This window comes from Histomonas meleagridis, assembly GCF_020186115.1.
Source record: "Histomonas meleagridis strain 2922-C6/04-10x chromosome Unknown contig_23, whole genome shotgun sequence".
Classification (NCBI taxonomy): Eukaryota; Parabasalia; order Tritrichomonadida; family Dientamoebidae; genus Histomonas; species Histomonas meleagridis.
This window is the reverse complement of record NW_027150820.1, coordinates 478,060-499,848: the sequence shown is the minus strand read 5'-3', so window position 1 is coordinate 499,848 and position 21,789 is coordinate 478,060. Positions and strand designations below refer to the sequence as shown.

The window sequence follows — 21,789 nt, the reverse complement described above, 5'->3', positions numbered from 1 at the left end:
TATTTCACTTTTCGTTTGTATGATTTGACGAATTAATTGAATCGCTTTTTCTGAATTAGTTTCAAATGTTCGAAGATTTATAATGTAGTTACAAATTAATGGAATTTGGTCAAGTAACATATCATCGTAATTAGAAAGAACTGAAGTTGTTTCACTTTCATTACAAATACAATATAATTCATGTAATAAATCAAACGAAATATCTGAAAGTCCAATCGATTCACTTTGTGTTGAATATGAAATAATTAAATTAATTAGATTTTGGTCAAATATTGAAAGTAATGATGAATTGATATCAGCACTTGATACAATATTTTCGATAAAATGAAGAAGTTTTGGCTTGAACGGATAATTTGGTTCTGATATTATATCAAACATGACTTTTATGGCTGAACAATCTTCTAAAAATTGTATTGTGAAATTTCTGCTATCCATTGTAATAAGATCTATTATATTGCAAACACTATAGTGTTTAATGTGATGAAGAAGATTAAGAAAAAAATCGCTTTTATTGGGAAGATCATTTAGAATTGAGAATTTAGAAACCTGAAGTAAAAATCGAAATATTATAGAAAATGAAGTAATTTGAAAAGCTGTAACATTATCATCGTCTTGAATTATGAATTGATATAAATGTTGAAGAATTGTTTGATTTGATAATAGTTGAGAAGTAAAAGGATATATTTGTGTAGTCAAAATCGTAAGGCATGAGGACTGAGAGTTTTCATCAGAAGTTTCTTTAGATCCAAGTGCTATATCTGTTATTTCACCAATATTATTGATTAAAAAATCCATTAAAGAAGGCATTTGTTTTTTCATAACACCTTTAAAAGATACATCCTGAATAACTTGTAAAACTGTGGGGTTGTCATTTAGCAATTGCGAAATTCTCTTTGATGAAGATTCCCATTCCATTGAATGCTTAACGTTTATTATTAAGAAGACCGTTATCTATCGTCAATATTCAGGACACCCCAAAACTTTAAATAATGGCCGAAGAAAAAGAAAACATTTCAGGTACGAATTCAAGAATTTCATTAAAAACCCTTTTTACAGATGATGGGAAAGATTTCTCGTTTCGAACTGGAAAAGAGGAAGAAAAAGCCCCAATTGCAAAAGATTGGAAACAAATTTCTTTTGACTTCTTGAATCACAGAAAAGATATAGAACCATTTGGACCAATGGATTCATATTCACTTTTAGACACAACTCGTTGCGAAGAATTTGTCGCTGGACATGGAGTTCCAAGTTGGGGAACACTTAGAAAAGCTACGATGGAAGACTCACGCGATAAAAAGCGCAAAGCCAAAAAATGAAGTTCTGTTTTGTTTTTATAAATTTTAGCATATAACTTATTTATTTTGTTATAAATTAATAAGCATTATACTACAATGAGAAACTTTAGTTTTTCGTATTTTATTTTGTTTTAATTACAAATTAATTGACAAAAATTTTCTGAATAATAATAACCATCGGGATACTGTTAGGTATATTAGATTCTGCTGTAATATTTTTGTTATCTTTATAAAAATATTAAGGTAAAATAAAGTGATGCTGAACAGATATCTTCAATCGATACACAATTCGAATAAGTTTCTTCTTTATCAAAAAGAGTTTTTATTCAATCTGAGGTTCCAAAAAGACAAAATTAAGGAAAAATAGCGAAATATTTTATTTCCATTAAAATGAAAACTCAAAGTTGATTTCTAACTGACCATTATTCCATTTCTCCAATACTGCTTTGCTAAACTCATTCCATTTTTCGTCACAATCCGATCCTGTAATGTAGTTTGCGATTTGCAGTAAGAATGGAATCAAAACAAATTTTTTCTCGAATGCGAGATCATTTACATAATTCCAATATACTGCGAAATCTTTTCTTAAATCATCTTTTGATTGTTCGCTAAATGTTTCTTTTTTCTTTTCGAATATTTCCAAAAGATACATTAATTGTTGGTTACCGAAATATTGATTCTGATTTTGGATAACCTTTTTAAGGATTTCTTTAACTTGTTCTTCACTAACATATGCATTATATTTTGCCAAAAACTGAAGCGCTTTGTTTCCGATGGATTTGACACCGTCATTGAAAATAACGTCTTTGTTAACGGCCTCCTCAACGATATCGTAAACCGCATTTCTGCCGTCACTTTTTATACGGCAGATTTGTGGTAAATTTGTCAAAAATTCATAGTCTATCGGCGTCAGTTCTTTGTATTTGCTATAAAGATATTTAGCAATGCTTTCAAATAAGCGTTGCTCTTTGATACCGGATTTGGAATAGGTTGAAAAATATTTGACAATGATCATACTGGCTGCTTTCTTTTGTTCAGGTGTAAATTCAGGAATTCCTTCGAGATTGGGATCTTTGACAAAAGATGGATCAAGATTTGCATCCTTTCCAAAATAACATTTGCAAATGTAATAATATAAATCAATAAGACCCTTTTTGCCTTCAAGTGCTTCATCAAGAGCATTGTAAATACTGAGAGATTCTATGTTTTTGAGTGCTTTTAGTATAAAATCTGGTCGATATCGTAAGGCATTAAGAATAGAATTTGATTTAGAATAAAAAATCGTTGTGAAAATTTGGTCTAAACTTCCGTTTCTTCTTTGTGCTTCAACTGAAAGGTCTTTGTCAACAAGGCATTCAAAAACTTTGGCTATCATTTTTTCATTCATTGCAAGTTGGTTAAATAATATTTTATTTTGATCTTGGAATAGGCTACAAAACAATTGCTGATGTTGGGGATTTTTTGTGTTGAGAAAATATTCAAAGAAATCCTCGAAATTCTTTGTATCTAATAAATATTCATTTAATTTTGGATTTTTTGAGCTATAAGCCCTCTTTAAATCGGAACACCCGAGTAAGATTTCAGGTGTACAATTCCCACTTTCTAAAGCAGAAAGTGTTTCGCTTTTTGGATCAAGCGGTAAGAAGTTCATCAAATGACACTTTTTGTAAAATATTTCGCTTTTTCAAAAATGCGATACGCAACGTTTAAAAATAAATGACTCTCGCCCATCTTACAGAACTAGGAGATCAAATATTAAGATCAATCGAAGGTGATCAACTCCAAACAGAAATAGCAATGATATCATTAGAAAGTATCCACAAAATGATCGTTTTAAATCCAAGCATTCCACAATTCCAAGATAATCAACCTATTCAATACCAAGGATACCCACAAAGTACAAACATGTTTTATAATCAAAGTGCGATGCCATCAATTGCACCTCAAGAAATTCCTTACCAATTTGATGGTAAAATTCCTCGAGTTATGGGTGCAGCACTTGGCAATGATATTATCACGCAATCCCTTAATGATATCCCTTTTTTATACCATAAAAAGCCGGATTAAGTTTCTACATATTCATTTTGTTGATTTCTAATAACATGGATTTTAAATTTAAATTAGTAATTAGTAAAAAATAAAATTTATTTACATATTTTTTTTAATTCTTTCAATAATAACAATTAAAGTTCGACCAAAATTAACAACAAAAATTTTTATTAATTTTTTTTCAAGTTTTAACTAATTCTTCAACAGGAACCAATTCGACACCAATCTGTTCACTTGTGAAAATTCCTTTAATTTCCATATCAGATTTTATATATTTATTTTTGATCAATTCCAAATGATCAATCAAATTATTTCTATACAATACACTCAGAGCCGCATGGAGGTCACCAACTTCAACCAACAAATCGACAGCCTTTAAAATTTCGCCTTTTTTCAAACATCCGACGACGATATTAAGTAAAGCTTTCAATTTCAGTTCACTTAACTTATAAACATTGCAATAGTAAATTGCAATCAAGTTCATCTTCATTAAAATCAAATTCTCGGCGCATTTTTGATAATTTTTAAGAGCGTGATAAATAACGGCGGCGTTTGCAAAACGTTGACCTTTTTCCCAAGAACTTGCGCATAAATTTAATTGATCTATTTGTTCCTTTGAATACGAATCGCATTTAATTGACATGAAAATGTTTCTAAATAAACGATTTGGGTTTTCTCCTTGGAGAAGTTTATACTTTTGTTGGCTTAATCCCATGAAATAATAAGTTTCCGACACTTCATCAAGATAAGGCTGAGCATTTGCAAGAATTGCAGCCTTAAACAACAAATGTTTTTTCAAATTATTAATTTTATAATTATTTATAAAAGGTTTATATTTATTTACAGTTATTTCTTCTTCATTATTATTATTATGAATTAAATCAATTATAAAAATATTATCTTTTGTCTTAAATATTATATTTTTATTATTTATTCCGATTATTTGTGATTTATCATATTTATAATGATTTATTGAGCCGATGCAATTGCTAAAGATTTCATATTGTGACGAATTATGTAAAACAGCAAATGAATTTTGTACATAAAACGAATTATATGAATTTGATGAAGTAAATTCATTGTTTGTATTGTCATTCGATTTTAGAACTTGTCCATTTTTCATATATGCAATAAATGTATCATTAAAGTGAATTATCGCTAAAAGTTTTTTATAACTGATTTCAAATGTGTATAAAGTTTCGCGTTCTTCATCAATGATTTGAAGTTCTTTTTCATTTTTCGCAGTTGCTAATGCAAATTTATTTTGATCTTGATGAAATTCCACAAAATTGTAATATGAAAAACCCTTAAAACTATAATAATATTCTTTAAATGTCAAAACATCATAAATACAAATTCGATAATTATTCATTTTAATATATAAAAAGTTTCCGAATATTTTAAGTTCATTAAATTGAAGTTTTTCTTGTGATTCGATATTAAATTTCAATTTAATTATATTTTTATTTTTTATATTCATTTGGAAAACTTCGTTGTTATTCCACATTAAAATTATTTCGGAATTAATCCATTTCATATTTGTTATTTTAATGTCTCCTAAATTATAATTACATTTTATTTGTATATTATCATAATCAATGATTTGTAATTCATTCTTCGAGGTAATAAATGCAATTAAATCATTGTTTAATGTTGGCAAAATGGAATTAGTCCAAAATGGATATTTAAATAATGAATTCATATAAAATTTATATTTGTTGTTCACTTTGTTCACTGATATTCTCCAAACATTTAAGTCAGAGATAAAGAAAAAGAATTCATTGTTGACAACGTAAATTCCTTTGATGCATTTGTCGGTGTATGGTGTGATATTGAACCGGTTCGTTCGAATGAAAAAACCGCTGTTTTTCAGTGAATATTTGATACCAAAAAATTCACTGTGGTTATTCAAACAGAAAATCCATTTGGGATAAGCAGGTAAAGTAAAAATGGAACGAAATGTTTCGATTTGAACACTAATACACCAACAAGATTTTAACCTGTCAAGAGAGTAATAACCAATATGATGATCTGTCATAAATATGAGAAATTCAATAGAACTTGAACATATTGCAGTAATTTTTTCATTATTGAACGTTTCGGTGTAACTTGTAATGAATTTAAATGGCCTATTAGATGTGGGCCTTGCATAATGATTTAATGTTCCATTTTCAGTAAGAAGAAATAAAAAATTGGGATGTGTTGGTGGTGTGACAATTTGTTTGACATCAGTACGAACGAGATCGGAATAATTTACAGTAAGAGTTTGATCTGATAATGTAAGATGTTGAAACTCGTGACGATTAATAACTAGAAATATAGATTGTGGTTGAAGCAAATCCCAAAGAACCGAAGAACATTTGATATTCTGCTTAAGAATAATTTTTCGTTGGGTAATTGAAAATATATAAAGACAAGTTTTGTTATATCCTAAAAATAATGTTTCTGTGGCATACTCGCTTGGATTAAAAAGGATTTCCAAAGGAGTTTGTTCATCAGTTTGGAAAGAAAACAAAAAATTGAATGAAGATTTTTGGATTTCAAAAATGGTTACCATTTTGGGATACGATATTACAGCATATGTCCCGTAACAAGCAAAACATACATCATTATGATCTGTGATTTCTGGTAGGGAAAATGCATTCATATTTTGTATCGTTGTAAGCTAAAGTATTCAATTCGAGATTTTCAGGGTGGCCCGTACACAATTATTAAAAAGTGACAACATTTCAGGAATGGGATCTGATCCGAAATCTTGGGTTGATTGGCTATTAACAACAACATATGGAACTTACTTTGTTAGAATCGATGATGAATATTTGAACAATATTTTTAATTATTATGGACTTCGACAAAAAGTTCCTTATTTTAAATACGCATATGATTTGATTCGAGGTCCATACATAGACCAAAAAGAAAGACCAAAAGAATGGCCAAAAGATATGGATAACTATGGACTTTGTCTTTATGGTCTTCTTCATGCAAGATATCTTCTCACAACTGAAGGACAGAATGCAATGCTTGCCAAGTACAATAGTGGAAAGTTCCCACATTGTCCGAGAACGCTTTGTAGAGGAATATGTTGTCTTCCTTATGGCTCAAGTGATAACATTGGTCAAACATCAATACAAATGTTTTGTCCAAATTGTAATGATATTTACATGATAAATGATGAACCAAGCAGTTTTACAGATGGTGCATTCTTTGGTCCTAGTTGGGTTCATTCATTTTTAAAACATTTCCCTCATTTGGTTCCTTCAGAACAACCAGAAAAATATGTACCTCGAATTTTCGGTTTTAGAGTTGCAAATGAATAGTTTAACAATAATTAATAATAAATCTTTGTTTCATTGTGATTTCCTTTTTTATCTTCTATATTAAAATACAGTTCATATACATTTATGTTCACCAAGTATTTTAATATTTATTATTCTTTATAACTCAATAAAACAATTTCAAAACGAAAAACACTTTTCCCCTTTGGGGTAAATTTCAATTTGGTGCGTACGATAGACTTGAATAGTTTACTCGAAAACCGTTATTTAATTGAATCCCAGAAACCCCACATGAATAAGCACTCTTTTCTTGCAAGGGTTTATCATACTGCAGGACTCACTTCAAAAGCTTCTGATGAAGTTTCAAAGCTTGCTGTTGTACATGGTCAACTTACACCAGAAGATGAAGCCACTGTTAGTGTTGTTACAAAAGGCCGCATTGATCAGCTTCGCAGAGCACGGCGCATTATTTGTGTTGTTGAAGAAAGGGAAGAAAACAAAGGAAAAGTCAATCGCGTTATTGCATTGAGAGGATTCAAATCAAAAATCGAAGAAGAACTTGCAGGTCTTCTTAATCAGTATATTACAAGCATTGACAATGCCTTTCTCATGCACCCCACGAGTGAATCTTCTAGAATTTTATTCCTTAAGATGAAAGCCGATTATTGTAGATATTTAGCAGAGATCCAAAGAATGCAAGTACAAGTTGTGCGAAATGCATACATACAAGCATATGATGCAGCACGCGCTGCATTACCACCAGCTCATCCATTAAGAACAGGAATTGCCTTAAATTATTCTGTCTTCCATTATGAAATTGCTGGCAATAAGGGCGCTGCACGAGAGATTGCTAGTCTAGCATATGATGAAGCCATTGCCGCAGCTAAGGCATTACCTGCAGAAGAAAAAGAAGACGCCATGGAAGTTATTAATGTGATAGCTATAAATCTCAAAAACTGGGGAAAGTAAATACGAATTATTAATTTAAATTTTGATTCAAGATTCTTAAAAAAGAAGGTAACAAAAACCATCTAAAACGATATGGAGGTTATTTTATTAAAAAGCTCACTTCATAAACCTAGCTGACGCTGGCTTTGTATGATATGCAGGAAATAAATTTTCCAATGAATATGAAAATTAAAAAAAAATGATACGAATAATTAAAATTTTTAATTCATTGCATTTGATAAATCATTTCTTTCACAAAAATGTGTTCATGTTTTTAAAACTGTTTATTATTGATTAATTTTAATCATATCATAAAATAAAACATTTTTTTGTAAATATATTAATTACAACACATATATGTAAAAAATGTTATATCGAATACGTCAAAGTATTTCGACAGTAAATTCGTTTCCATTTAAAGTTTCATTGATCATGCGTAAACCATTCAAAATATTTTGTTAGATAAAATGGCCGACCAGTTATAATGACTGATCATCTTACTTTCAAAACCCACTTTTTTCTGTTGGTTTTCATCCTTCTTAATAAACATCAATTTTTACATATTTTTATTTTTTCATATTTTATAATTTTTGACAATACTAATGTTTAGGCTCTCTAAAAAGGAGTATAGTGTATATTTGAACGAACGAATAATTCAAAATTTTCAATCTGAAAAGTGTTAACATCATGATTTTTGACAACGGTTTTATTCAATTCTATAATTGGCCGGGTAACTGACAAAATTAACAAAAACCGTTTTTCATTTCTTTTCATGTCAACTCAAGATCAAACAACAAAAAAGAAAGCTCCATACAGGCTTATTGTTGATGAAGCACTCACAGACGATAATTCAGTTGTTGGCTTAAATCCAGACAAAATGGATGAACTCAATTTATTCGGTGGTGAAACCGTTATTCTCAAAGGAAAAAGAAGGAGAGACACACTTGCTCTTGCTATCCAAGAAGAAAACTGCGATGTTGCTAAGATCCAAATGAACAAAGTTATCAGGAAGAATCTTCGTGTTTATCTTGGTGATCTTGTCTCAGTTCACAGCTGCCAAGACTGTCCATACTGCGAAAAAGTTGTTATCCTTCCATTCAAGGATACAATCGAAGGCTTAACTGGTGATCTTTTCGAATCATTCTTAAAACCATATTTCGCACCAACATTCCGTCCAATCCGTAAAGGTGACACATTCACAGTCAATGCCATGATGAGGACAGTCGAATTCAAGATTGTTGAGTGTGAACCAGGAGAATATTGCACAGTTACACAAAACACCCAAATCTTCACAGAAGGTGATCCAATCGAACGTGAAGATGACACCAAAGGCGACATTGGTTATGATGATATTGGTGGCTGCCGTCGACAACTTGGATTAATTCGTGAAATGGTTGAACTTCCACTTCGTCATCCACAACTTTTCTCCAACTTAGGTATCAAACCACCACGAGGTCTTTTACTTTATGGTCCACCAGGTTGTGGTAAGACACTTATTGCACGAGCAATTGCAAATGAAACCGGCGCACACTTCTTCATGATCAATGGCCCAGAAATCATGTCCAAGATGGCAGGCCAATCCGAAGGAAACCTTCGTGAAGTTTTCGAGCAAGCATCCGAACAATCACCATCCATTATTTTCATCGATGAAATCGACTCAATTGCACCCAACCGTGACAAGACAGGCGGCGAAGTCGAAAAGCGCGTTGTTTCACAGCTCCTTACGCTCATGGACGGCATCAAGAGCCGATCAAACGTTGTTGTCATAGCCGCCACAAACCGTCCAAACACAATCGATCCCGCGCTCAGACGTTTTGGCCGTTTCGATAGAGAAATTGACATTGGTGTTCCAGATGAGACAGGCCGTCTTGAAATTCTTGGTATTCATACAAAGAAGATGAAACTTGCCGACGATGTTGACTTAGAAGCAATCGCACATGATACACATGGTTATGTTGGCGCAGATCTTGCATCATTGTGCACAGAAGCAGCCATGTTATGCATCAGAGAAAAACTTGATCTCATCGACTTAGAAGATGATACAATTGATACCGAAATCTTAGACTCAATGAAAGTAACAATGGATCACTTCCGTGCATCGCTCAAGAACTCTAACCCGTCCACAATCCGCGAGAACATTGTCGAAGTCCCAGATATCCATTGGGAAGACATTGGTGGCTTAGAACAAGTCAAGCAAGAGCTCAAAGAAACAGTCGAATATCCATTACGCTTCCCCGAGTTATTCCAACGCTTCAAGCGCGACCCATCACGCGGTGTCTTATTCTATGGTCCTCCAGGTTGCGGTAAGACATTATTAGCCAAAGCAGTCGCCACTGAATGCGCCGCCAACTTCATCTCCGTCAAAGGCCCCGAGTTACTTTCCATGTGGGTCGGTGAGTCCGAGTCAAATGTCCGTAACATCTTCGACAAAGCACGCCAAGCTTCTCCGTGCATCATATTCTTTGATGAGCTCGACTCCATCACCTCCGCAAGAGGTAACCACAACGACTCCGGCGTGTCCGACCGTGTCATCAACCAACTGCTCACTGAGCTCGATGGCTTGGAGGCGCGCAAGACAATCTTCACAATCGGCGCGACAAACAGGCCGGACATCATTGACCCCGCCATCACGCGTCCAGGGCGACTCGACCAGCTCATCTACATCCCACTGCCGGACGAGCCTGCGCGTATGGCCATCTTCAAGGCGAACATGCGCAAGGTCGCAGTGGCGCCTGACGTGAACTTTGCAGGCTTAGCCCACGCGACAGAGGGATACAGTGGCGCAGATATCGCGGAAATATGTAACAAGGCAACGCGACTTGCAATCAAGTTGACACTCAACGAATACATCAGAAGAGAGAAGATGAGGGCAGAGGCAATAGAGAACGGAACAGAGATACCGCCCGAGTGCGACGACGAGAGCATATACACAATCAGGCAGGAGCACTTCAACTACGCGCTCCAGAACTCGAGAAAGTCAGTCAGCGACGCAGACGTGGCAAGGTATAGGCACTTCGCAGAGACAATGTCAATGGCAAGGACAATCGGAGGCGTAGGGCAGGTGCCGCCCCTCCAGCCAAATGTGCCCCCAATGAACAACAGCCAGAGCCAGCCATCAGGACCAGCATTCTCGAACCCGAACCCCGAAACAGACGAAGACCTTTTCAATTAAATAAACAAAAATTCAATTAACGAAATTTGTTTTATTACGCGCTATTGATGCGCATCGAATACATTTGGATTCAAAGAAGGAAATTGGCACCAAATTCGGCAATGGTTATTGTTTGTTCAGTTGCATATAAACCAAAAGCAACAGCCATTTCCCTTGTTTCATGTGCGCAAATAAAATTGACATGGATAAAAGCGAAGATGGAAGAGCACTTGCAAATGAATAATGAGGAGAATCAAAAGGTGTTGAAGTTGAAACCAAAGTTCCAAAGGAAAATAAAAAGATTGAAGTGTGCAACGATTTTTGAAATTTATGTTATACCATCGAACTTGTCATTTTAATGGAAAATAACATATAATTGTATATACTCATCAATAAACAAGTACATATTTGCAGAGCTATACCATATTTTTACTTTTGTTTAATTCCCATATAAATAAATTAAAATTATATACAATGTTTAAAAATATTTTAAATTTAAAGCAACCCTTATCAAAGGATCTTAAAATAATTAAATATAGAAAATGTCAAATTGCTTAAATGGATTGATATCCAATGATACGCAAATGATTAATTAAGTATGTATTTTATTTAAATAAAACCACAAAATATTATTTATACTGGGGTAATTTCTCTGAAATGGTTTCAATTGCATTTTGAATCTTTTCCTCAATCAAATTATTAGTTTCAACTGTTGAAACTATTAACTAATAACATTTTCGCGTGAGAAAAAGGACATAATATTAGTTTATTCATTTTCTTCGTCCTCATCATCATCTTCGACTTTAGGTGCGAGATAGTATTTGATGTATCCTGTGTCATCGTCTAATTGGTATAACACAATAAGTGGTCGACCTGTAGAAAGTTCGAGAACAACTTTATCTGAAAGCGGTGATGCCTTTGTGAAGTAGTTAAGGTACTTAAGTGCAAATGAAAGCTCGAGTTTATCAATTGAATTATCCATTTCGATTTCAACTGGACGATCTTCAACAGAATCATATGAACTTAATGTTATAGACCCGTTTCCAAGTTGTCCTGTAGCACTAAAAACAATTGTTTTGGACTTTACCATAATTTTAACGGTATCACCAAATTGTGTTAAATCATGACAAATCTTGTTAAAATCGCTGGACCCTAATGTGATACGTACTTCTGGTTCTGCTTCTGGTATTGATAACTTATCTGTATCAATATCCATTAATGATAAAGAAAACTCAGAAAATCGACCACCGTTCTCGAATTGGAACTTAAGTTGAGTATGATCTGCATTGGTTGAAAGTGTTAAGGTATCTTGACTATCACCACACTTAAGAATCTTTTGAATTGATAATAGATTAACGCCAAGCGTTTCATTATCGTCGCACTTGAATTTGTCAAATGATTTGCTATTTAAATTCATTGATACAAGTGCACAATGTGAAGAGTCCATTGCTTGTAATGATAAACCACTTTCATTACATTCAATATTTGCTTCATCAACAAGTTCTTTTAATGCGTCCAATATCTTTCGGAGTGTTTGTGGTGCTGAAAGGCGTGCTTCCATTTTGCTAAGTGCAAAACCGTCGTGGAATCACTGTACGTTTAAAATTAATTGGTTCATATTAACCGCCAAATTAAACGCTTGAAAGGAACAAAGCAACAAATAATAATTTGTCCAATATGTAAAATGCTATATCAAAAAGGCGTTCATGATGAAGAAGCTTCACATGAGCGATACCATGAACGTTTTCTTGAAGGTATTTATGCACCAAGAATTTCAAAAAAATTCATAATAATGGAAGGTGATATTAGTGTTCTTCAAGTAAATGAGAATTCACCGAATAATGTAAAAAAATTTGTTACACAAATTATTGAGCGTTCTTCAAATGATTTAGGTGAATCACCACCTCTTCCAAAAGGTTGGACTTGTTATCTAGCTCTTCAAAAGCCATTTATTATTGGATATTGTTTGATCGAAAGAAATGTGGAGGGGTTTTTACTTGAAGATTCAACACGTAAAGTCATATGTCCACTTGGAATTGCAAGATTTTGGGTGTCGCCAAAACATCGACGCAAAGGAGTTGCGACACTTCTTGTTGATGCAGCACGCCAAACAGAAAAATCGAACATTCCTAAATGCATGGTTTGCTTTAGTGAACCGACAGATTTGGGAATGTCATTTGCTAAGAAATATTGCGGAACAAATCCATTTGTATATTGTTTGAAGATTAATGAATAAATTGTACATAAACAATTCTTTTTAATGTAAATGATATTTTAATATGATATTCAAAACAAATCAAAAACAACATTTTTTATAAGGGTTAAATGATGTCAATGCTTTTTTAATTGTAAATTAATCTCAGAAGAAAAATATATAGAAATAATCTTTCCTAAGTGATTGGTTATAGATGTTACAAAATATTTTTATTTAAATTATCATTACTTTTGTATCTTTATTGGATGAATTTTCAGTTGCTTTGCATATCGAATAATTTCCAAATATCAAGTTAGTAAAATAAGTATCAAAACAAATAAATATCTTCAGTATTATTTCAAACTAATCTTTTTTGTTCAAGAAGTAGTGGCATATCAATATCTCCATTCCTTTAACATATTCTGGATTCCCAATCTTTATCTTCAAAATTAATATCATCAATAACTAAAATGAACAAAAATAATTTAAACAGTATGAAACTAAACAATTTTTATTACACATTATTTCTTTCTTAGGGCATAACTTATCAATGCAACAGACAGCGGTATTAGTGCAAACACAAACGCTATGTCATTCTTTTTATCCGGCGCTTTAATTATTCTCTTTGGATGCGAAAGTGCATTTTCGATTTCGTTTGCTGCTTCTGTAATTTCCTTCGATTGTTCCTTTATTTGTTGCTGCAGTTCGTCTCTTCGTCGAAGCGCCGACATAATTTTGTTGGATGAAGAATTCACTTCGGTAAGTAAGAGCTGAAGTTCTGAAACAGCATCAAGAATAGAAACGTCAACTGAAGAATCCTCTTCAAGTAAATGGTCAAGTTCAGAGATGTAATTTCGGACATCAGAAAAAACTTTTTCAAATGGTAATGAAAAATTATTTTGAATCATAATCTTAGTGCCTTGCGATAACGAAAGCAAATCATTCTCTTTCTTAACGCGAGATGTAATATAGTTGAAAAGTTTGTTTGTGACGTCTTCGTTTAAATCTGTTTCAAGAATAGAAATTGTAACTGTGGATCGTGATGTGGTACCGTCTCCATTTGGAGATACTGTGCGTTTAGCTTTAATTTTTGCTGATTTTCCGTTGATACTGAATATGAATTTATTGATAAAAATAATATTATTCTGAAGCCATTTGAATCTTAGATTTTGAAAGAGCCTTACAGCAGCTCCTGTAGGAATATCTGGGATAGATGGGATGAAATTGATATTATGACAAATGTTATTTGAATCAGATTCTGTGATAACATCTTCATCTCCCATTTCAAAATGAAGACGCGTTTGGAAGGTTCCAACTGCTGCTAATTTGTTAAATATTTCTTGTGTAGATATATCATGAAGCTGATTAATTGGAGTTCGCATCCCAATAATCGGCGGTTATATGAACGTTTATTTTCATATGCGGTTTTTTATATAGTTTACACATAAACCGCATCTATCGTACACCTGATTTTATAAACGGTCTTTGGGGAAATGGATAAATTTTTGGGGATTGCACAACTTCTATTTAATGCAACATCCCCAAACAACCAAATAAGAGAACAGGCAGAACAACAAATTATTTCATTAAGGAAAGAAAATCCAGAAGAATTTATTCAAATATTATTTTCAATTATTCAAAATTCCGGAAATGTTCCTGAGCAATCTGTTTTAATGGCATTACTTCTTTCCCGTTCTTCATTTAGAAAAGCTGTTCAAATTAAACAATCAAATGAAATTTCATTATCTTTTTATTTAATACCAGTTAATTTTACTAATGAATTTGTTACTCTTATTCTCCCATTTCTTAATACATCAAATGTTAATCTTTCTTTTTACACATCTGATCTTTTAGGTCAAATTGCAGTTTACTTACTTGAATGGAATGAAAATGATCCAATTATACCATTTATTTGCCAAATGATAGTCAACTCAAATAATCCTTATCCCCTATTTAGGTCACTTCTTTTTATTTTGCAAGAAACAATTTTATCATTAAATACACAAATTCAAATCTTGAACATAATTCAAACATTTCTCTTTCAAAACGTCAACGATGAATTAAAATCACTTTTGCTCGAACTTCTTTCTGTTCTAATTCCAATTATCCCAAATGTTATTCCAGATTTAATGCAACAAAAATTTTTTATTAATAAAATTTTTTCTTTATCAATAACACCAAACTTAAAGATAAACATTTATGAGTTTTTAACTTCGTTTGCATCTCAATCACCTGATGCATTTTTTTGTTTAACTGATGTTCTTGGTCAAAGCATCACTGATTTAACTACATCAAATCAAAATGAATTTATTGTTTTAAACATAATTCAAATGTGGCAAAAACTTATTGAAAAAGAGTGGACAAATGAAAATATTGAAGAAGGGCTTTTGAAATTATTTCAAGTGATCTTTCCAATACTTTTACAAATTGCAGAACTAATTCCAAATATCACAGAAATCGATGACATTGAATGTTGGTATCCTTATATAGCAGCACGTGAATGCATTCTTTCTTCTGTTTATAAATTCCCACAAATGACACAAGCACTTTTCAAATACGGTATTGAAAATTTGAACGCAGGAACACCACAAAAAGTCGAGACGGCACTTTTCTGCTTAACGGCCTCTTTTTCATATTTCAATCCAGAAACCGACTTAACCGCACACGTTTCACAAGTCACGACCGTTATCATGAACGGTTTAAACGGTCCGATAAGAATTGTTCAAGAATCACTAAACTTGTTATATAATCTTTTAGATTATACACCTATAGAACGTAATTATGCCATTTTTATCCCCCGGCTTATCGAACTTATACCAACGCCATTAGGTGAACAATCTAAAGAAATCATTGAATATCTAATTGATGTTATGAACATCGACGAAATTAATATAACTATAAACTCATTAATTTCTATTCCAACGGAAACATCTATTGAATGTATTCTTGGTATATTCAAGAAAAACATGAATATCGAATTAGTTGAACGATATATTATCCAATTGTTTGAACTCATTACGAAATTTAATTCTGAAAATTTTGATTTTTCATATTTAAATTCGTTACTTAATTTAATCACATTTTTAACAGACATGTTACAAGATCGAATTATGAATTATTATCCACAAATACTTCCGCACATACAAATCATTTATAGCAAACTTCAAATTCCTTCATCGCTTCAATTGATTACATCCATTTGTATTATCATTAAAGATTCCAATTTACTTCGATATATATTTGAGCAAATTATTATCTGTTTAAATAGCGAAGATATAAATCTGATTAAAACATCAATAATATGTATATCATATTATCTGTTTAAAATCCCCGAAACGAAATTTATATTTAATGAAATAATTCGAATCTTTCTCGAGATTTTAGATAACGATTACGACATAGAAATACGGATTTTAGTTTTGGAATCAATTAATAAATTACATCAAACATTTAAAAACATTTTTTCGCCTTATTTCAAACGCTTGTTTTCTATATATAAAACTGCAATCGTTGTGATACCTAAAATGGATGTAATCGATCAAGAAGATGAAACTGTTTATGCCGTGGATTTAATGACCGAAATAATTTCCGCAGTTTCTTTGTTTTTAATTGACGCAATCAACGAAAATTCATTCGACGCTAAAAAGGAATGTCTCGAAACTGCTTTCGCATGCTTGAGAATTGCGTCGGAAATGATCGGAATGAATTCGTTTTGCGTAATAAATTTGTTGAATTTGTTAAATATATTATACAATATGAGCCCCGAAATTGTAAAGGAATATGTGCTGGGAAGCCCGAACTTAATGGTTTTGCTCGAAGAAGCAAAACAATCGGAAAACGAAGTCATTAACAGTGAAACAAATGCTTTAGCAAATAAACTTCAATTTCTTTAGTAATAATAAATGTATATTATGGTTTGTAAATATTGTTTAAATAAAAAAGAATAAATTTGTTTCAATATAAAGTCTTTCATTGTGTAGTGAAAAACATTTGGTACATTTCTATTTTATATGAAACAAAAGACAAAAACAAAAAAAAATCAAATTTTTGTATTAAAATATTCATAATCTTTCCTAAAAAAAAATAAAAAAGAACATAAATTTGCTTCATTATAAAGTCTTTCATTGTGCAGTGCAAAACATTTGGTACTTTTTTTATGAAACAAAAGATAAAAACAAAAAATTCAAATTTTCGCTTAAAAATATGTAAACAATTCTTGTGAAAAATATTTATATTCTTTCCTAAAAATTTAAAAAAGAACATAAATTTGTTTCATTATGAAATCTTTCTTTGTGCAGTGCAAAACATATGATATATTTCTATTTTATATGAAACAAAAGACAAAAACAAAAAATTTAAATTTTCGAATAAAAATATTCATATTCTTTTCTAAAAAAACAAAAAAGAACATCAATTTGTTCCTTATGAAGTCTTTCATTGTGGAGCTCAAAACATATGATATATTTCAAAAGACAAAAACCAAATTTTTGAATAAAAATATGTATATAATTCTTTCGAAAAATATTCATATTCTATTCCAAAAGGACAAATTTTTCATTAAATATTATATATATATATATATATATTATCAATTTCCAAAATATTTGATTTTAACTTACCTCATTGCCATATTTTACTTCTTGAATCACTTCCGATCGTATATAATAATGCGGTATCACTTTGGCTCTTATGGGTTAAAGCAATGCTATCATCCAATTCTTCATCTTTTTTAGCCTTTAATAAAACTCTTAAAGGCTTTATTAAGAAAGCAGTGCAAAGTATAAATGCGAAAGCATCACCTAAAGCATAAGAATAAAGTATCCTTGCAGGGTCATGCTTATTAGTGAAATATAAAACAGTAGAAAAGACAGGCAAAGGCAAAAGCTGTGTAGTTATACTTAATACAGTCGAAGCTACGATTTTTTGTAACGATTGTAATAATGCAGGTACGCAATATTGATAAGCTATAAAAGGAGCAAGATAAAAAGTTTTTGGTATCATTTGTTTTGCCCAATATAAGAATTGTGGATCTTTTGACCAAAGAGAAGCGATTTCACTCGGAAAGAAAATTAAAATGACAGAAAACGTAACAGCCAACAAAGTAGAAACCCATAATGAATGCAAGAACAGCTTCAAAAGCCTATTCATACGACCGGAACCATATGCATATGACGCACATGGTAATAAACCTAACGCTAATGCATCACATGAACCTCCGACTATTTGATATAACTTTTCATTAACAGACCAAACTTCTATTACATCATCATATACTCCCATCGATATCGCTGCTTCATTAACAAACTTTTGCATTAAAACTAATGGGATCGAATAAGAAACAAGAGATACAAATGTCGCAAAGCCAACTTTAAAAGCTGGCCACGTTTCTTTCGAGAAACGATTTAAAAACATTTTCGGTTCAACTTTAATGGTAAACTTCCCAAGAAAAACTAAAAATGTTAATACTATACCTGGTATTGCCTCAGATATAATACGTGCTAAAGAGTCACCCCATATAGGTAACCTTAACACCTTTAAAAAGATTGGATCGAAGACACACATGTTAACAACTAATGCTCCTATTTGAATGGCCCCATATAAAAATGAACGGCCTTGCGCTTGTAACAAGCCACAGTTCATCATATATAAGAACTTAAAGAAACAGGCAGCAGTAATCGGTATCATGTATTGAAGACACATCAGAGAAAGGTGTTTGCTAGCACCAAACCACTCTACTAAGGGCCGTGTTATTGGCAAGATTATACAGGGTACAATTATTCCGAGAATTACACAACATCTTATATAATCAATATACAATTGCGGAACTTCTTCCCCACGGGCTTCTCCATACAAATAAGAAACACGAATTGCTAAACCAATACATAGGAAATTTGAAACTGCTATGGCAAGAAATTCAACAATAAAAACGGCACCAAAAACTGATATGCCTTCAGAGCCAATTGTACTTGCAACCCATAAGGAATCTGCAATTCCATATACGGCTTGAACAAGTTGTGAGATTAAGGGTCCAACTGACATGGATAAAAATGTTCTGAGTGGTGGTTTCGATCCAAGTTCTTTATCTTCTTTGCTGAAATTTGATTCTATGTTGCTGCTTTGAAGTGACGCTATGGTCTCAGGATTTGAGATCAGGAGAGGTGACGAAACGCGACGCCTTCCCATATTTGTGAAGTAAAGGTCGATATTTAAATTGAGAGCAACTCCTAAAATCTGACGGTTAAAACGGTATTTCATTCAAAATAACTGTTTATATCTTTCAATTTTAGGTGGTTAAACAGCTTTTTGAATATGTAAGGGCGTTAGAGTACTGTAGAATTTACATCGTTTATTCTCAAAAAGTTTGCTGATCGTTTCACATAAAGTCAGATATTTAGCATGACAACTGTCAAATATTCGATAATTTTTAACGTTCTCAAAATAAAATCATTGATCGAAAGATCTTTGTTTCTTCTTGAATCTAATTCAATTGCATGATAATTTTAACTTAACTCACAACATTGTTTCATGAAACAAAAAAAAACAAACTTTGTTTTCTAATAGCAAAACCAAAATTTGAATTTTTTTCATTTTACGTAAATATAAACCATTGAACTAAAAGAATTTTTTGAGAAGTTGACAACTTTATGGAATAATTTCTGTGCTGTTGTTGTAGCTTGGATAGTGGAAATCTTCTTGCACTTTACGTCCAGCTTCAATTTCTTCTCTGACAACTGGCATTATTCTTTCTCTGACTTGTTCCAATAAATGGAAAACAGTAACACAAACTTCCTTGAATCCATCTTCATTCCACCATTGTGTCTTATTGCAATACAAACAACGTCCTCCACATTCACTAAGAACTTCACATGATGAACATGGTTCTTGAACTTTCTCAGCATGATGAACTTTTTTGACGCTAAGAATAGTTTCTATGTTACCAAGGGAATCGAATTCTGGGGCAATTGGGCAGGCTGTTATATCACCGTTTGTTTCAATGTTAAATGATTCCCAGCCAGATGAGCAACGAACAGTTTCAAATTTCTCACCTGTAAGATAAGACCAAATAAGTCCGAGAAATGGTGTAATTCCAAGTACTGTACCATTTTTGAGACATGATATAAATTCATCAGCAAGTTTGGTTATTCCTGGATTATAACTTTTGTCACGCCATCCAAAGAAATCTTTGTAGGCAGAATAAGCAGGTGTGTCCCATTGGACGTTTAATTGCCAGTGAACATGATCAAACAATTTCTTTCCATTATGTTCAACATTAAGAAGATGATTGACATCTCTATATATATCAGAGTCTTCGCCAACAGTCATTCTCGCTATCATATCGCCAGTAAATCCACGATCACGTGCATCTTTTGCATTTGCAACTGCTCTTTCATAAGCTCTTGGCCCACGATTGAGATTGGTAACAGCAGCATCACCATCAATGCTAACAAGAATTGCGTCCATTTTGAGAAGGTTTTCAGTAGGTAACTTGTTCAACAAAGAAGCATTTGTTTGAAGAACAAATTTGGCATTTGGTATCATTATCATTATTTGTTGAATAAGGTCAATTCGGAGAAGTGGTTCACCACCATAAAAGCAGATAATTAAATCTTCTTCTTCATTAAGTTTTTTTAATTTATCGGGATTATAAGTAAGATTTTCTGGAAAAGGCGAGAGATCTTCAATATCAAAGTTTTCGTCACTTCCACAGTATTTGCATTTAAAGTTACATTCTTGTGTAAGTGTAACAAACCAAAGCATTTGTTTGAGGGCCAATGTGACACAAAAATTGAATTACTGCGTTTGGTCATGACGGTTTATAGAAGTTCATTTTTATATCAGCGGTTATTCGATCGCTTTTTTATACTGAGTTGCATCATCCTTTTTATACAGCTTATTAGTTTTCAATGTTTGTGTGTTTACTATCTATGAGCTCCTTATTCTCTGCTTATCATATTCTTATAATGTGAACTTCTGATTTCATTTATTAATTTCAATTTATCTGTTTGCATATCTAAAACTCGTGCAATTTCTCGTGAAATAGTTTGACATTTTTATTAAACATATCATCAAATTTTACATATAATTTTACATTCAATTATATCACCATTTTTAATTCCTTGTTTAATTTAAGTTTCATCCAGATTTAAAACTATTCCATTAAAAAATAAATCCTTTTCATTTTCTAAACAAAAATTGCAATAAATCTGCTAATCTTTCTGCTGTACATGATTTATTTAATAAAAAGTTACATGTTTCATATTTTATTTAGGTTTATTTGGCTATGCTGAATTAGTTGCTTAACACAAAGAAGTTAAAGTTAAACTCACGTTATGCCTTTTTCGAATATATTGCAAAGAATATTGGCATATGTCAATCGAAAGGGAAATTTATTTTTACTACTAATTTCGATTGTTTATTTCCTACTGAATTTTTTGAAATTGTTTCTACTCATCAATTTAATACAGCAATTTATTATCGAAGGTTACGATGGAATTTGCGTAGCGATACATTAAATAAAAATAATATAACTATGAATGAATTAATTTCATTTATATCTGAGACATGGAAACTTAAAAATGTCGATTCGTGGTGTAAAACTATTGATAGATTTGTTATTGTCGATTCATGTGAAACTTATAAAATTAAAGCTGAGCCTTGTGCACCTGGTGATTTTACGTTACTGTCTAAAGTATTGTGGAATATATCACAAGGTTTTAATGAGGTTCCAGCTAATCCTGGGATTAATACTGTATTTATTGCAAGAATGATGAAATTGTTACCGGGTTATCCGAGAATGTATCTGTTGTTTGTGTTCATCAATCACATGAACCTATTGGTTTTAGAAGAATTGGATTTAAGAATGAAAAACAGGTAAGA

At 32.1% G+C, this 21,789-nt stretch overlaps 10 protein-coding genes across 10 annotated transcripts; 5 read left to right on the top strand and 5 right to left on the bottom strand.

The window, feature by feature from the left end:
* Positions 1 to 989: 989 nt before the first annotated feature.
* GO595_003774 (uncharacterized protein) lies at positions 990 to 1,316 on the top strand (the record flags this gene model as incomplete). The annotated part of the gene is made up of 1 exon (XM_067916831.1): positions 990 to 1,316. The coding sequence occupies one exon, from the start codon at positions 990 to 992 to the stop codon at positions 1,314 to 1,316; it is 327 nt and encodes a 108-aa protein (XP_067776061.1).
* A 364-nt stretch (positions 1,317 to 1,680) lies between these two features.
* On the bottom strand, positions 1,681 to 2,670 carry GO595_003773 (uncharacterized protein; the record flags this gene model as incomplete). The annotated part of the gene is made up of 1 exon (XM_067916830.1): positions 1,681 to 2,670. The coding sequence occupies one exon, from the start codon at positions 2,668 to 2,670 to the stop codon at positions 1,681 to 1,683; it is 990 nt and encodes a 329-aa protein (XP_067776060.1).
* A 341-nt stretch (positions 2,671 to 3,011) lies between these two features.
* On the top strand, positions 3,012 to 3,362 carry GO595_003772 (uncharacterized protein; the record flags this gene model as incomplete). Its single annotated transcript, XM_067916829.1, has 1 exon — positions 3,012 to 3,362. One exon carries the CDS (start codon positions 3,012 to 3,014, stop codon positions 3,360 to 3,362), a length of 351 nt encoding a protein of 116 aa, XP_067776059.1.
* A 3,548-nt stretch (positions 3,363 to 6,910) lies between these two features.
* On the top strand, positions 6,911 to 7,588 carry GO595_003771 (14-3-3-like protein; the record flags this gene model as incomplete). Its single annotated transcript, XM_067916828.1, has 1 exon — positions 6,911 to 7,588. The coding sequence occupies one exon, from the start codon at positions 6,911 to 6,913 to the stop codon at positions 7,586 to 7,588; it is 678 nt and encodes a 225-aa protein (XP_067776058.1).
* A 751-nt stretch (positions 7,589 to 8,339) lies between these two features.
* Positions 8,340 to 10,739, top strand: GO595_003770 (cell division cycle protein 48-like; the record flags this gene model as incomplete). The annotated part of the gene is made up of 1 exon (XM_067916827.1): positions 8,340 to 10,739. One exon carries the CDS (start codon positions 8,340 to 8,342, stop codon positions 10,737 to 10,739), a length of 2,400 nt encoding a protein of 799 aa, XP_067776057.1.
* Positions 10,740 to 11,484: 745 nt separating this feature from the next.
* GO595_003769 (proliferating cell nuclear antigen) lies at positions 11,485 to 12,279 on the bottom strand (the record flags this gene model as incomplete). Its single annotated transcript, XM_067916826.1, has 1 exon — positions 11,485 to 12,279. The coding sequence occupies one exon, from the start codon at positions 12,277 to 12,279 to the stop codon at positions 11,485 to 11,487; it is 795 nt and encodes a 264-aa protein (XP_067776056.1).
* Positions 12,280 to 12,510: 231 nt separating this feature from the next.
* GO595_003768 (N-acetyltransferase eco) lies at positions 12,511 to 12,954 on the top strand (the record flags this gene model as incomplete). Its single annotated transcript, XM_067916825.1, has 1 exon — positions 12,511 to 12,954. The coding sequence occupies one exon, from the start codon at positions 12,511 to 12,513 to the stop codon at positions 12,952 to 12,954; it is 444 nt and encodes a 147-aa protein (XP_067776055.1).
* Positions 12,955 to 13,433: 479 nt separating this feature from the next.
* GO595_003767 (uncharacterized protein) lies at positions 13,434 to 14,294 on the bottom strand (the record flags this gene model as incomplete). Its single annotated transcript, XM_067916824.1, has 1 exon — positions 13,434 to 14,294. One exon carries the CDS (start codon positions 14,292 to 14,294, stop codon positions 13,434 to 13,436), a length of 861 nt encoding a protein of 286 aa, XP_067776054.1.
* Positions 14,295 to 17,532: 3,238 nt separating this feature from the next.
* GO595_003766 (MatE family protein) lies at positions 17,533 to 19,095 on the bottom strand (the record flags this gene model as incomplete). The annotated part of the gene is made up of 1 exon (XM_067916823.1): positions 17,533 to 19,095. The coding sequence occupies one exon, from the start codon at positions 19,093 to 19,095 to the stop codon at positions 17,533 to 17,535; it is 1,563 nt and encodes a 520-aa protein (XP_067776053.1).
* A 459-nt stretch (positions 19,096 to 19,554) lies between these two features.
* Positions 19,555 to 20,670, bottom strand: GO595_003765 (radical SAM domain containing protein; the record flags this gene model as incomplete). Its single annotated transcript, XM_067916821.1, has 1 exon — positions 19,555 to 20,670. The coding sequence occupies one exon, from the start codon at positions 20,668 to 20,670 to the stop codon at positions 19,555 to 19,557; it is 1,116 nt and encodes a 371-aa protein (XP_067776052.1).
* Positions 20,671 to 21,789: the final 1,119 nt, after the last annotated feature.